The following is a 14,578-nucleotide window of genomic DNA, read 5'->3' as shown; positions in this document are numbered from 1 at the left end:
AGCGTCACATTACTTAGGTATGGGTTGGAATGGGAACTATTATGCAGGCGCAGAAGAAGCTTCCAGTTAGAAATTATCTAGAGAATGTATTTCGGAACAGTTAGAGGACAGAGAAGCTTACTTTTTGGCTCCTCTATTTTTGTCTAAGAGGTGCGATCACCAAGTCAACATAAGAAAATTTAATTGTGGGACCAATGTCTTTAGCTATTCAACTTTTCCACAAAGTGTCAGCGAATAGAAGACTTCCACAGAAAATTCCTGAATGTCAAAGTGAAACATTCTTTCGGGCTTTGTTTTCAGATGTGTAGCTGCTTGCGCGGTGCATTCGTTTGATTTGCTCGTTCATTCCTTTCAATTTTTTTTCTTCTTTGATACCGCTTCGCCATTCTGTTCCTTTCTCGTCTTTCTTTTTTTACACAACGGCCTCTCGCGAACAATAAGTATTTCCCCCCTGCAATAATGCCTTCGGGCGCTGCAGATATTTTAAATAAATAAATAAATACTCTTCAAATTTTGGCAGCTTTATTATCAACATGAAGATCCCATGATAAGTTCTCATGAAATGTGACAAGAAGGCTTTTAACGGAAGACAAGGTGTGTATTTTTGACGAACCGATTGATAACGCTAGCTCAAAAACAGACTTAATGTGGGGTCTAAAACCACAACTTTGGTTTTGCTTATACTGATATTCAGCGAATTCCGGACCAGTGGTGTAAAGAACGTAGGCACATCGTAGCATCTACTTCCAGTCTCGATACTTAAGGTTCTCTGAAAAATGGGCTGGATTTAGCAGCGTAGATAACAAAAGTTGTGTTTATGTCAATGTTTAATATATCTTTAATGTAGAGATTTAAAAGTGGCGGTCCGAGTATGCTATCCTGGCGTACGCCGAGAGAAATACGCTTGAGGTACGATAGAGTGTTATCAATTACAACCTGCTTAAAACGGGCATCTAAATAGGATTTAATTACAACATAAAACATCCCCGAAAATCACAAGTGTCTAGTAAAAACGTTCCGTAATTACCGCGATCGAACGCCTTCGAAAAATCTACGAACAAAGCCATGAGTCAGTTCTTTGTGTTAGGAAGAATCTCAAATCAGCTCCTTCTGTGTGAGAAGAGTGGTCTCAGAGGAGTGTAACTTCCTGAATCCATTCTGAATGAGTGTGATCAGCTTATGCTTCTCGCAAAAACCCAAGATCCTGGTATGTAGTAGCTTTTATAAACATTTGGAAAATAAATGAGTATAGATATTGGACGGCAATTGGATAAATTATTATCATCCCCGCCTTTATTAGTTGCAATGACCCTCGCAGTCTGTATGGCACTAGGATAGGTGTCCTGGCTAAACAGCAGTCCAATATAGGACCAAGGACATCAATTACATGCTTGAACGGTTGCATCTGGATACCATCCACCTCTTTCGACTTGGTCTTTTTGAGGTTATTCATCATTGCTCTTTTATCTATTGCTATTCATCATTGCTATTTTTGGGGATATAGCATCGCTTGATCTCCCTTTGGTCTCTTGGAGCCGGAAAGCAGTAAATGAGTTCGACTGACCAACCCATCTCATGCAAGTAGTGCCATGAACACTATGCGGAAATTAATCGTTAAAAGAATCCGTCATCCTTTTCCCTGACAACTTCTCTTCATTTATCATAAGTTTATACTACTTAAATATTTAGCGTGGATACAAGAAGGACAGCGCTTTGAGAGCAAATAAATATAATGACATTAAGAGCGCTGATTATCTTCGTCTGCCGTGTTTAGTGCTACTGAAAAGCTGTAGTTGAAACATTTCAGGAATAATAGCACAAATGTACAGTGCCGTCCACTCTTAGTGCGAACACGCTAACGTATGGCCATGTTCTTTGGAGGACCACTTCGTACGACACTGCCGCGCAAGTGGTACATGACGCGAAGCATCACGCCCAGGTTTGCATCTCCTTCATCACGTCTCCTGGGGCATGTTGCTGCGAAAAGCGGCTGTGCCGCACGCAGTACCCTCCAGAGAGCACGGCCATGCGGCAGCATGTTCGCACTATGAGGGGACGACCCTGTATTTGCACATACCATATTCTACTGTAAGTTATTACACAATGCCCCACGAACCTTGGCACGCAACATAGCACGATAAATACCAGTAGCGACCGCATTCCTCTGTACCTCTTCGTCTTGAGGTTGATTTGTTTGCCTCTGAAATCCGAAATCAGACTGCACGAAAAACCATTGCAGCTCACACTTCTATGAATCAGGATTTTGGTCTGGGCTAATTGGTTCATTGCTATCAACTGATTACTCCGGCGCTAAGGAACTAGAACGCGATAAATAACACACACGACAGGACGGGCGCTGTATGAGCTAGCTGCTTCATTCCAATCAACAGGTTGCTGCGCGCTAAATTAATCTGTTAATGACAGTTTACTGCGAGCCGCATCAATCTTGCCAGAGCTCAGTTTCTCATGGCATGAGTCATACCGTGAAAGTTTTTGCACGTCGTTTTCACTCATGCAGCTTTCCGGTGACGAAATACTGACTTCACTTTAAGCAAACCGTTCTGGCAACGAAACTTTCACTCATTGGTGTTGACCTCGCCAAAACCCGTAAAATTCTGTCTGTCTTATGCCATACGGTGCTCCCTGCTGCAGACCAGTTTGTCGGTGCACCGCTTTTTCCATTAGATGCTCTGCAATGCAGCAGGAAAATTTTTTCTCGACCTTTGATAATACCTGGTGACAGCAGCGTAATCATCTCCAGGTGAACTTTAAACCTTGAAGGAGATGTGCTTGCATCGTGTGCTTTCATCGTGCCTTTTTTTTTCTATATGCAGAAGTCGCGCACACTGAAGCCACACGCAAAGTTTTCTCCAGCAAGTACCACAAGTGTCAACTTAAGCAGCATTTAACAGTAAGTGCCACTTGGCAGTCTATGTTATCTTCTATCAAGAAGTGAGCGTTTGTTCGCAGCTCTCTAGCATGGACATCAAAAAGCACAATAAACACCCATACCAGGAATGCAGCACATTGTTCGGTAGAAAGCTAGTCTCTCTCAGTGAACTATTCATCTGCATACGGACTGCAATTTTGTTCTATTCTTTTAGAATGTAAGCTTCAAAAGCATATAGAAGAAGCCAAAATAGTACTTTTTTCAGCATGAATGGTTTGATAACGGCACTGAATGCAAGAATCGTAATACAGAATTCGATGTGAATGGGCAACGCAGTGAAGCTTTACAAAAAAAATACATGGAATAATATTCCTATAAATCCTCTCTCGATACATAATGCAGAGAACTTCTCCAATTTAAAGCTCGGCGCATAGTTAATTTCTTTTTAGAAAGGGCTCTTTTCTGTAATGGCTCATTTTTATTTCCCCGTCAAGTAAGCCAGGGGGCTGCTGAAAGGTGCGTTCGCAACTACGTAAGTAGAACTAAGCGCTAAAAAACATTCCAAAGATAATTATGAAGCTCATGTGTTTCAAACATCGAAGATAAAGCGGCACGCGGCCAAGGCAGACAGCCAGAACGAAGGCCAGACAGGACGAAACGTAGTGCTGTCGCAACTACGATTTGAGTCTAGAGCACATTCACACACTGAATAACAGAAGATCTAAAGAAAGGCGATTTCTTCCCAAGCAACCTCTCGCAATCAATCCTTAATCTAACTGCCGCCTGCCATGGTGGGCAGTTTGCTCACAATCCGGTGGGCAGGCTGTGATGACGCCACAAGCTGTAGTGACCCAGGTGGCCCACTTGCCACTTGGGTGGGCCACCTACCAAGATGTTCTCTGGGGATTTTTAGTGAATTTTTGCCGCATTATCAACGACACCGAGGTCGACGCCGGCTTTTCTGCGACGGGGGCTCTTTAACGCTGCGCTTTAAAATTCGCTTTTCGTTAAAGGCGCTTTTCGAATGTACCTTTTATAAGTATACGCAATGGGGATAGCGCCTTCCTCGTGCTTCCCACATGAAAGTGTTACGTGAAGTTAAGGTTCTAGAGTAAAGTTGGCGACCCTCAATTATCCCCTAAGGAAGGTCAGGTCCCCAGGCCGAATAATCTTAATAATATATAATTAAAATAGATCCACCCAAACAATGTGTATAGCACTAAATTCTATTTCATAAATGCATCCAGCAGAGTTTCCCAGTATTAATTTTTTACTTTACACTTCAAGGTCATTTCTCTCATTTATTTCTGCAGGCAGCATGAGTAATAGTCGGCACTCTATATGGTTATTAGTGTTTGAGGTGCCTTTTCTTAATTCAGCAAAAGCGCCCGCCAGAATTTACGTTTATCACATCGTTAAAAGGCCTAACATTAATATTACTGTGTGATCTGCCGATCATGCGAAATCTTCTTCTTCTACATACTCACCGAAGCGATGTTTTTTTTGTATAGAATGGCATCCTCTTAGCGGTATTTTGTGCCAAGTTAGCATATGACATTTTCTTCCTAATAACAAAAACATCCCCGCAACATGGGTTCTACAGCCACTCAAATCATCGTTATAACTTTTCACGAGCTTAATGCTGTGCTATTGAAAGGCATACTCTCTTGCGTTTCCAGAAGAATATTCTTTCGGACTGCCTCCACTACTGTCGGAGAAGCGGGGCATGGTACTACGGCTTGTACAAGGACTACAGCATATGCCAGGTGAGCGTTTAAGTAAGGCTTTTGCTATCTAGTTTGCATGGCGAAGCTCCCCGACCCGGCTTATTCTCAATAATTTTTTACTTACACGCTCAACTATACTCATTGATCAAGCCGGACAGTGTACGCAAGAGAAGTGCAGTAACTACAGAATTATGGTGTGAAAAAAAGTTATCTGTCGAACTGCCACTATTGCAGCAGATTCTGTAGCAGAGACCACTCGGAGATGTAATGAAAACAGCGCGGCGAACGAGCACCGCAGTATAGCACACACGACAGGATGAGCGAGAGGACAGGCGCTGGACCAGTCGTGTGTGTTCTACTTCGGTCCTCTTTCGTCGCGCCGCTTTTATTTCATCTTCAAGTATGAACCAACTAGCTAAGGCAAGAGTTTTACTTGAGCACAACTCGAAGATAGCATACTGCTCCATGTGTAAAACAACCGTAGTAATGTAACGGTCGCGAACTTGCCGAATGCATTTTCACCAGCCTCTTCACCAAACATGAAATATACGAAGTATAATAGACTACTGCACTACTCGCTGCTTCTTCCGAGAATGCCTTCTACATCGATTAAAATAAATACATATACTAAGGGCTTCCCATTTAATCCAAACATATTGTCACGTAGTGGTGACGGCAGTCGAAGCAGCGATGAAGACGGACAAAAGGGGCCTCTAAAAGAAAACTGTTTATTGGGCTGACTTGCACCCAAAATGGACTGAATCACTTGGCGGCGGCGATGCGACAAGCGTGCTCGGCAGTCGTCGAACAGAATTCCCGCCGCTGTCGGCCGTGCTCATTTTAAAACTGACAGCGAACTTTCGAGATAAAGCGTGCAAATATACTAGAACATTCCGGAACAGCGTAGAATCAGCTCTGCCTGGCGGCGATCAATCGAGATAGATCTAGTCGCGTCTTGCGTCGCAAACAAAGCGATAAAGTGCTGTGGCGGCAGATTTGAAAAACGAACCAACACTGCAAATATTCGCGGCATTACTGCCCTCTCAAAGAAGCATCGACCCGATGCATTAAAACAAATATTGCGACTAGTACGAGAAAAAAACAGATATTGCGAAAATAGAGCAAGGAAATGCAGCGGCCTCTAGCGCGCATAATACGGTTTCAGACGGACCACATGGACAACTTCTAGTCGTACGCGGCGTCGCTGGGATGCAGTCATTGCGTCAAGGATGACTTTATAATCCAGTTCACCTAGCCGACGAAGAACCTTGTACGGGCGAAAAGAGCGGTGCAAAAGCTTTTCACTCAATCCACGGCGGCCAATGGGCGTCCACACACATACTTGGTCTCCTGGCTTGTTTTCCGCATTGCGTCTTCGTAGGTTGCAGCGTCTGGCTTCGGACCGCTGCTGATCTTTGATCCGTAATCGGGCAAGCCTTCGAGCTTCTTCTGCGCGTTGAAAGTAGGGGGCAACGTCGACGTTCTCTTCTTCTGTAACGTTGGGCAGCATGGCGTCTAGCGTGGTCGTGGACGAGCCTAAAAGGCGTCATCTGAGTGGTCTCCTGCACTGTGGTGTTGTAGTCAAAGACAAAGTACGGCAGGATGACTTCCCAGGTTTTGTGTTCGGCTTCGACATACATGGCGAGCATATCGGCGATGGTTTTGTTCAGGCGTTCGGTCAGTCCGTTGGTCTCCAGATGGTATGCAGTTGTCCTCCGGTGGCTGGTTTGGCTGTAACGCAGGATGGCTTGCGTTAGATCCACCGTGAACTCTGTTCCTCTGTCCGTGATGAGCACATGGGGGCGCCGTGTCGAATAAGAATGCATTACACGAAAAATTTGGCGACTTCTGCTGCTGTTCCGTTCGGTAGGACTTTCGCCTCAGTGTAGCGGGTCAGGTAGTCGGTCGCTATGATTATCCACTTATTTCCAGATGTTGACGTTGGAAAACGGCCAAGCAAGTCCATGCCGATCAGCTGAAAGGACCCTGAGAGAGGTTCAATGGGGTTCAGAAATCCGGCTGGTCGCGTGGGAGCGGCCTTTCGGAGCTGACAATCTCGGCAGGATTTCACAAAGTGTGCGACATCGGCAGACAGTCGGGGCGAGTAATACTTGTCTTGAATGCGGCGTATGGTGCGAGTAAACCCGATATGTCAAGCTGTCGGCTCGTCATCCGAAGCCTGTAGAATTTCTTCGCGGAAACAAGCGCGTACAACAAGGAGGTAGGCTGCTTTGCTCGCTGCAAAGTTCTTCACGAGGACCTCATTCTGCACACAGAAGGAAGAGAGTCCTCGCTTGAATGAAGCGGGGGGTGAAGAAACATTGCCTTCCAGGTACTCGATGAGGCCTTTTAGGTCGGGGTCCGAGCGTTGCTGCTGAGCAAAAGAGCTGGGGCTGATGGGTCCCAGGAAGGCGTCCTCATCGTCGTCCGGCGGCGGTGTATCTACAGGGGCTCGTCGTCAGAGTGATTGCGTCCGGACTTGTAAACGACGGTGACGTCAAACTCGTGGAGACGCAGACTCCATCGAGCGAGTCGGCCAGAGGAGAGGGGTCCTTCAAAATGGCGAGCCAGCACAGCGCGTGGTGATCGCTGACCACCTTGAATGGTCGTCCGTACAGGTAGGGGCGGAATTTTGACGTGTCCCAGATGATGGCAAGGCACTCTTTCTCAGTCGAGTAGTTAGCCTCGTCCTTGAAAAGGGAACGGTTAGCGTATGCGATGACCTTCTCCAGCCTGTCACTTTTTTGAACGACAACGGCACCTTGGCCCGCGCTGCTTGCGTCGGTATGAACTTCAGTATCGGCGTTTTTGTCAAAATGCGCGAGGATCGGTGGGCACTGTAAACGACGGTGAAGTTCCTTGAAGGCTTCTGCTTGCGGCGCTTCCCATTTAAACGGCACGTCTGTTTTCGTCAGGTGGGTCAGGGGCTCGGGGATGCGCGAAACGTTTTTCAAAAATCGTCGGTAATATGCGCACAGTCCGAGAAATCTGCGCACTGCTTTCGTATCGGCCTGCGGTGGAAACTGTTCAATAGCAGCTGTTTTTTGCGGGACCGGGCGTACTCCCTCCTTGCTAACGATGTGGCCAAGAAACAGTAGCTCTTCGTAGGCAGAGTGGCACTTCTCTGCCTTCAAGGTTAGGCCAGACGACTTGATGGCGTCTAGTACTGTTCGAAGTCTTTTGAGGTGCTCTTCAATGTTCGAGGAGAAGACAACGACGTCATCTAAGTATACCAGACAAATTTGCCACTTCAGGCCTGCCAGCACTGTATCCATTACTCGCTGAAACCTCGCTGGTGCGGAACAGAGACCAAATGGCATCACCTTGAACTCAAACAGCCCATCCGGAGTGATGAATGCTGTCTTCTCGCGATCTCTTTCGTCGACCTCAATTTGCCAGTAGCCGCTCTTGAGGTCCATCGATGAGAAATATTTGGCGTTGCAGAGGCGGTCCAGATTATCGTCGATGCGGGGGAGGGTGTTGACGTCCTTCTTTGTTATGTTGTTCAAGCGGCGGTAATCCACGCAGAATCGAAGTGCGCCGTCTTTCTTTCTCACTGGAACAACCGGTGCCGCCCATCGGCTGTTTGAAGGCTGGATGAAATCGTCGCGAAGCATTTCTTCGACTTGGTCCCGGGTGGCTTGTCGTTCTCGCGGTGACGCATGGTAGGGACTTTGACGGAGAGGTCGGACGTGTGGGTCCGTTATAATGCGAGGCTTGGCAATTGGCGTTTGTCGCACCTTCGGCGATGTCGAAAAACACTCACTCTAGCTTTGAAGCAGATTGCGGATCTGGTCTTGTTTGTTCCGGTGCAGAGCTGGGCTGATGTCGAAAGTGGGCGATTTCTCTTGGTCATGCGAATCTTCTGCGGAGGGGTCCGAGAGGGCGAAGGAGTCTGGTACGTCGGATATTTCGTCGAAGAAAGCAATCGTCGTTCCTCTGTTAATGTGACGGTATTCTTCGCTGAAGTTAGTTAGCAGTACTTCGGCCTGGCCATTGCGGAAATGTGCGATGCCTCTTGCGATTCTGATTCCTCAATCTAGAAGCAACTGCATGTTGCCCTCGATGATGGCTTCAGCGTTATTGGCTTTCGTAGCGCCTACAGTCACGATAACGCTTGAAATGGGGTTGGGCGCTCACTTCTTCCTCCAGGATACTCAGGGCAACGTGATATTTCCGAGTTTTCACCGAAGCGATGGCTTCTTCTGTCGAAAGCGTGATTAGCTTGGATTGCAGGTCGATGATCGCCTTATGCTCATTAAAGAAATCCATACCCAAGATCACTTCGCGGGAGCATTGCGGTAGCACAGCAAAGGTCACAGGATAGGTATGTCCTTTGACAGTCACTCGCGCTGTGCATCGTCCTGATGGCGTAATGAGTTGGCCCCCTGCGGTGCGAATTTATAGGCCGTCCCAAGCCGTTGTGACTTTTCTCAGCTGCGCAGCGAATATTCCATTCATCATCGAGTAATCGGCTCCTGTGTCGACTAGAGCGGTAAATTTCCGGTAACTTTCCGGCCGCCGGTAGTCACTTCTAAGTCGGAGATCCTGGCTCTTGCATTGCATGTCGCTCTCGGCGTCGGGTCACGGTTTCGTCGCGTATGCGAGTCGCGGGTGGGGCATGTGGTCGAAGCTCTTCTGGGTGGCGTCGTCGTTTTGAAGGCAGTTTGCGTCGTGGTCGGGGTTGTCATTTTGTGCGGCGTCGGTGCAACGAGGGTAGCTTCTTCATGCGGCGTCGCGTGTGCAGCGTCTTCATGGGGCGTGGTCGGTGGAGGATCTTCGGCGTTTCTCTCGTGAGCAACCTCATCTCCAGAGGTTGCTGCCTTTAGTTTCTCCTACGTGGACTTCGAGACCTTCCTCGTACCCCGGCTGCGTAGCTGCGGTGTGGCGACGCAAAGCGCATGGTTGACGGCGATGGTGAGCGCGAAAAGAGGTTCGGTGCGTACTCTTCTCGACGCAGGTACTCGTCGATTTCCTGCGGACGTTGTCCGAAGCGTGGTCGTGGGGCGTTAACGGCAAATCCTCGAAGACCGATACGTCGTTACGGGCACTGACGAAGAATATGGCCGGCCTCACCGCAATGGAAGCACAACGGCTGGTTGTGGGAAGTCCTCCAAGCGTAGCACTTCCTGCGGCTTGACCGTCAGTCATAGGCTGGGCGGGCGAGGGCTGGGAGGTGGCGTTGTGGAACAAGGGACTCATCTCGGGGAGGACGAGGGGGTTGTGGTGGTGGTGGTAAAAACATTTATTAATTATAGAGAGAGGTGTTGGGGTCCGTGACCTGAAGGGTCACGCCCTTACAGCCACTAGATGGGGATGCCTAGTCAGGCACCCCATTGGCGGTTGCCGCAGCCCGGGCACGCTGCGTTAAGGCCCTTTGGGCCTGGAGGGTGCAGCAGCCGGACAGGGTCGCCTCCCAGTCCTCTCGGGTGGGGTTTGGGATAGGGGGTAGGGATGGGTTCTGCTGGCAGGCCCACACCATGTGGTAGGTGTCCGACACCTCCCCACAGTGTGAGCACCGCCCGTCGAATTGAGGACTGAAATGCTTTAGAGTTGCCGGGCACAGCATCGTGTTAGTGAGCAGGCGCAGGAGTACCCGCTCGTTGGCCTTCCCCAGCCCTTTGCAAGGAGTGGGAAGAGTTTGGTGTGTGGATTTGTAGTAATCGCATATTTCCTTAAAAGTGTAAACCGGATTGAAATCTGAGTCCTGGTCATCGTCGGGTCCCGAGGGAAACGCCCGGAGAGAGAGCGCGCGGGCGGCGGCGTCGGCTGCTTCGTTTCCGTGGAGGCCTTGGTGACCTGGAGCCCAAATAATAGATCGGTGCGCAGGATCGGAGTCTCGGCTACAATTTTGATAGATGCGATAAGCCAGGGGAGTAGCCCACCCTTGCTCGACGTTTCGACAAGGCCCTCGCGAGTCGGTGATTATGTATTTGGAGGAGGAGTCGGAGGCTGCCAGGGCGATGGCGATCTCTTCTGCGTGAATTGCTGACTGGGCCTTGAAAGTATAGGCGTCTACTGTTTTGCCCTCGTGGACGACCGCGGCCGTGTACCATCCCTTGGGGTCCGGGCCGGAGGCGTCCACGTAGAAGACTCCTGGTATATTCCCAAAATGGCGGTCCAAGGCTTCCGCCCGCGCCTGGCGCCTGCCATTATGGTCCTCTTTGGACATGTTGGTGGGGAGAGGCCGCACGTGGAGGGCGCGTCTCCAGTGTACGGGAAGGCGTCATCTCTCCTCCGTGAATTGGGTGTGCTGGATGTGAAGTCGGGCTAGAAGGCGGCGACCCGACCCTGTCTTTGTGAGACGAGTGTATTGGTTGGTGAGCTGGGCCTCCCGAAGCTCCCTGAAAGTGTTCACCATCCCCAGTCCCATGAGGTGGCTGGTAGAGGTAGAGAACGGGAGGTCCAGCGCGCGTTTCATGATTTTGCGGAGGATGACCTCGAGAGCATCCTCTTCCTGTTTCCGCAGGTGGAGGTAGGGAGTCGAATACAAGATTCGACTGGTCACGAATGCGTTCGCCAGCCGTAAGGCGTCTTTGCATCGTAACCCACCGCGCTTGTTGGAAACCCGGCGGACTATGCGGCCCACCTGGTCCCCCACCTGCCGGAGCTTGGCGAGTGTTGTGTCGCAACGTCGCTGGTTGTGTATGAAGAGTCCGAGGACTCTATTTCCTTGGATCTGTTAATGGGGCCGCTTTGCAGGGAGAGATTGATTTGTGTCGAGCATGTGCGCGAGGGGCGCAGATGCACGAATTCCGATTTCTGCGGGGAGCATTGCAGACCACAGTCCCGGGCATAGCGGTCCACTATGCTGGCGGCCGTTTGCAGGCTGGTCTCCATGTCCCCTAGGCATCCTTGCGTAGCCCAGAGGGTGATGTCGTCGGCGTACAGCGCGTGCTGGACCCCTTCGACGGCACCCAGCAGGGCAGGTAGGCGCATCATGGCTATGTTGAATAGCAGAGGGGACAGCACCGCGCCTTGTGGAGTCCCCCTCGTGCCGAGCAGGAAAGGTCCATGCTCTTGGTCCTGTATTTTGATGTATGATAGTCTGTCCGTGAGAAATTGCTTCACGTAATTGAAGGTATTGAAGGTATTGGGGTTGTCGGTGGGGCTGAGCAGTCTTCACTGCAGCGGCGCAGGTCATGGCCTGGGGTTCTGTGGCCGTCGGGGTGCCAAGTGCCTGTTGCACTTCTTCCCGTACCACATCCATCAGAGTCGCTGCTTGTGGCTGTGGGGAGGATGGCAGTAATCGGTGTAGCTCCTCTCGGACGATTTTTCGGATAACTTCCCGCAAGCTGTCGCTGGTGGTGGCCGGCGTGTCCGAACGGATTGCACACGCAGAGGAAGGGCGATTGTACTGCCGAGCTCTGACGTCGAGGGTTTTCTCATTCGTGCAGGCTTCTTGCATGAATTCCTCTACTGTTTTTGGCGGCTGGCGGACGAGGCTGCCAAAGAGTTGTTCTTTTACGTCGCGCATTAAAAACAGAACTTTCTTTTCCTCGGCCATCTCGGGGTCGGCGCGGTGACACAGGCGCTTCATCTCCTCGACGTAACCGCGGACGGGCTCATTCGGAAGCTGGATCCTGGACTCCAGGAGTCGTTTGGCTCTTTATTTCCTCGCGACACTGGTGAATACCTTCGATAGTTCTCTCTTGAATAGCTCCTATGCCATGTCATAAGGGACGACTCGTAGTTTTCGTACCACGTGCGTGCGGAGCCATCGAATGAGAATAACCCGTGCCCAATTTCTGCTGCATCGTGCCACTTGTTGAATGACACCACGAGCTCAAATTGGTCCAACCATTCTTCAGGGTCTTCGCCTAGGGATCCATTGAAAGTTGGCGCCACCCGCGGCTGCTGCAGTATGATCGGTGTCGAGATCTTCGGCGAGGTTGCGCTGCTCGTAGCAGCGTCTTTTCTCTGCATGGTGTGGTCCAGCAGTTTCCCGAACTCAGGCTCCTTTTTCTGGAGACGTCGGCTGGCTCGCTAAGCTGCTGGCTCGTCCTCGGGTGCGAAGCGCTGAGGGATGGCTTCACGACTTGAAGGGGGCGTCCGGAACATGGAAGGCTACCCCGCATCTCCACCAGATTTCACGTAATGGTGACGGCAGTCGAAGCAGCGATTAAGATGGACAAAAGGGGCTTCTAAAAGAAAACTGTTTATTGGGCTGACTTGCATCCAAAATGACTGAATCACTCGGCGGCGGCAATGCGACAAGCGTGCTCTGCGGTCGTCGAACAGAATGCCTGCCGCTGTCGGCCGTGCTCAATTTAAAGCTGATAGCGAACTTTCGAGATAAAGCGTGCAAAGTTACTAGAACATTCCGGAACAACGTAGAATCAGCTCTGCCTGGCTGCGATCAATCGAGATAAATCTAGTCGCGCCTTGCGTCGAAGACAAAGCGATAAAGTGCTCTGGCGGCCGATTTAAAATACGAACAAACACTGCAAATGTTCGCGGCAATATTTTTGGCTGCACTATGGCATGGGCAGGACATGAAATCATGAAGTCAATGGATTGGTATGGTACCTTATGTTATGGTATGGTATGGTACCGTATCCTATGGTATGGTATGGTGTGGTATGGTATGGTTTTATGGAGTTTAAGGTCCCAGAGAGATTCACACCATGATGGACACCATAACGAAGAACTCCGGAAATTTCAACCACCAGGCGTTCTTTAACGTGCACTGACATCGCCCAGTACACGGGCCTGTAGATTTTCTCACCAACAAAGTTCGACCGCCGCGAACGGGATCAAACCCGCGTCTTTTGGGCCAGCAGCCGGGCTCTATAACCACTGAGCCACTACGGCGGCTGGTATGGTATGGTATGGCATGGTGTGGTATTGTATCGTATCGTATGGCCTCTTATGGTATGGTGTGGTGTGTTATGTTATCTTATGATATGTTATGTTATGGTATGGTATGGTGTGTTATGGTGTGGTTGTGTTGTACGGTATAACGTACGGTATGGTATGGCATTGTGTGGTATGGTAAGGTATGGTATTGTATTGTATGGAATGGTGTGGTGTGGTCAGGTGTGGTGTAGTGCGGTATGGTAGTGTTTAGCGTTCCAAAGCTGCAGTGAGCCATGTGAGACACCGTACTGGAAGGCTGCGGATTATAATCAACCACCTCTAGTCCTGTGGTATCGTACATCATAAGGGCTCTTTCGCCATGAATTTCCAATTTGTTTTCCTAGGCTCACGAGCTGGGTGTCATAGGCACTTAGCCACCGCCCTGGGGGATTTCTTGCAACGGCCTTAGTGCATCTTTCTACGAGAAACTTGTTTCCAGCAGCATATTTGCTTGCTAAAACTTGCTTGCTGAAAGGCAAACATCTCCAGGCGATAAAGCATGCATATTCGTGTTGTCTTTTTTGTCTAAGAACGTAACAGTTGGAGCAGCGCCATAAATTTACGCTTTGTTTTTTTCTTCTGTTTTCTCTTGCCCAGCTGCCAGATCAGTGGAGACGTGGTGTGTGCTGCCGAGGACTATGTCGCCCTGGAAAGCGATGTGGTGGAGCTGAATAAATTATTTTCTCAGCCACTTTCCCAACTAACTTATTTTTCTGAATCACTTACGATCACGCAAAATCTAAACGTTGATACATCAAGGCAGATAACTGAGCAAGTTGGTAAACATTCGTTGTCAACGACACAAGCGCTACCAACGCAGACACAAAGGGGGAACACAGCGCTTAGTCACAACTGAAGGGTTTATTAAGAAACTTCAGTTTATACACACACACCCCACCAACCCAGAGCACTCACGTGTAAACCAATGCACGGGAAACTGTTACCTTGCATTCGTCACCTGTGCATCTAAAAAATCTACCTCTCTTCCACAAGAGCTCACCAATGGATCGATGACCCAAGAAGTCCCGTATTTCGATACGAAAAATGCATCCACTATCTGCCTTGCTGGTCCATATCGGTGGTGGAACCGAAAGCTCGTTCT

General features: G+C 49.5%; 1 protein-coding gene across 2 annotated transcripts in view; it reads left to right on the top strand.

The window, feature by feature from the left end:
- LOC144105640 (uncharacterized) overlaps window positions 1-14,171 on the top strand; it is a 38,421-nt gene extending 24,250 nt beyond the window's left edge. For both annotated transcript variants that reach the window (XM_077638754.1, XM_077638753.1), the window contains 3 exons: window positions 2,835-2,911; window positions 4,570-4,656; window positions 14,074-14,171. In XM_077638754.1, the coding sequence (XP_077494880.1) occupies window positions 2,835-2,911; window positions 4,570-4,656; window positions 14,074-14,151 (242 nt within the window). In that variant the 3' untranslated portion in view covers window positions 14,152-14,171. The remainder of the gene's footprint in view (window positions 1-2,834; window positions 2,912-4,569; window positions 4,657-14,073) is intronic.
- Window positions 14,172-14,578: the final 407 nt, after the last annotated feature.

Source organism: Amblyomma americanum, chromosome 9 (genome assembly GCF_052857255.1).
Source record: "Amblyomma americanum isolate KBUSLIRL-KWMA chromosome 9, ASM5285725v1, whole genome shotgun sequence".
In the NCBI taxonomy this organism is placed as follows: Eukaryota; Metazoa; Arthropoda; class Arachnida; order Ixodida; family Ixodidae; genus Amblyomma; species Amblyomma americanum.
The sequence above is the reverse complement of the archived record's forward strand: the minus strand, read 5'-3'. Positions and strand labels throughout refer to the sequence as shown.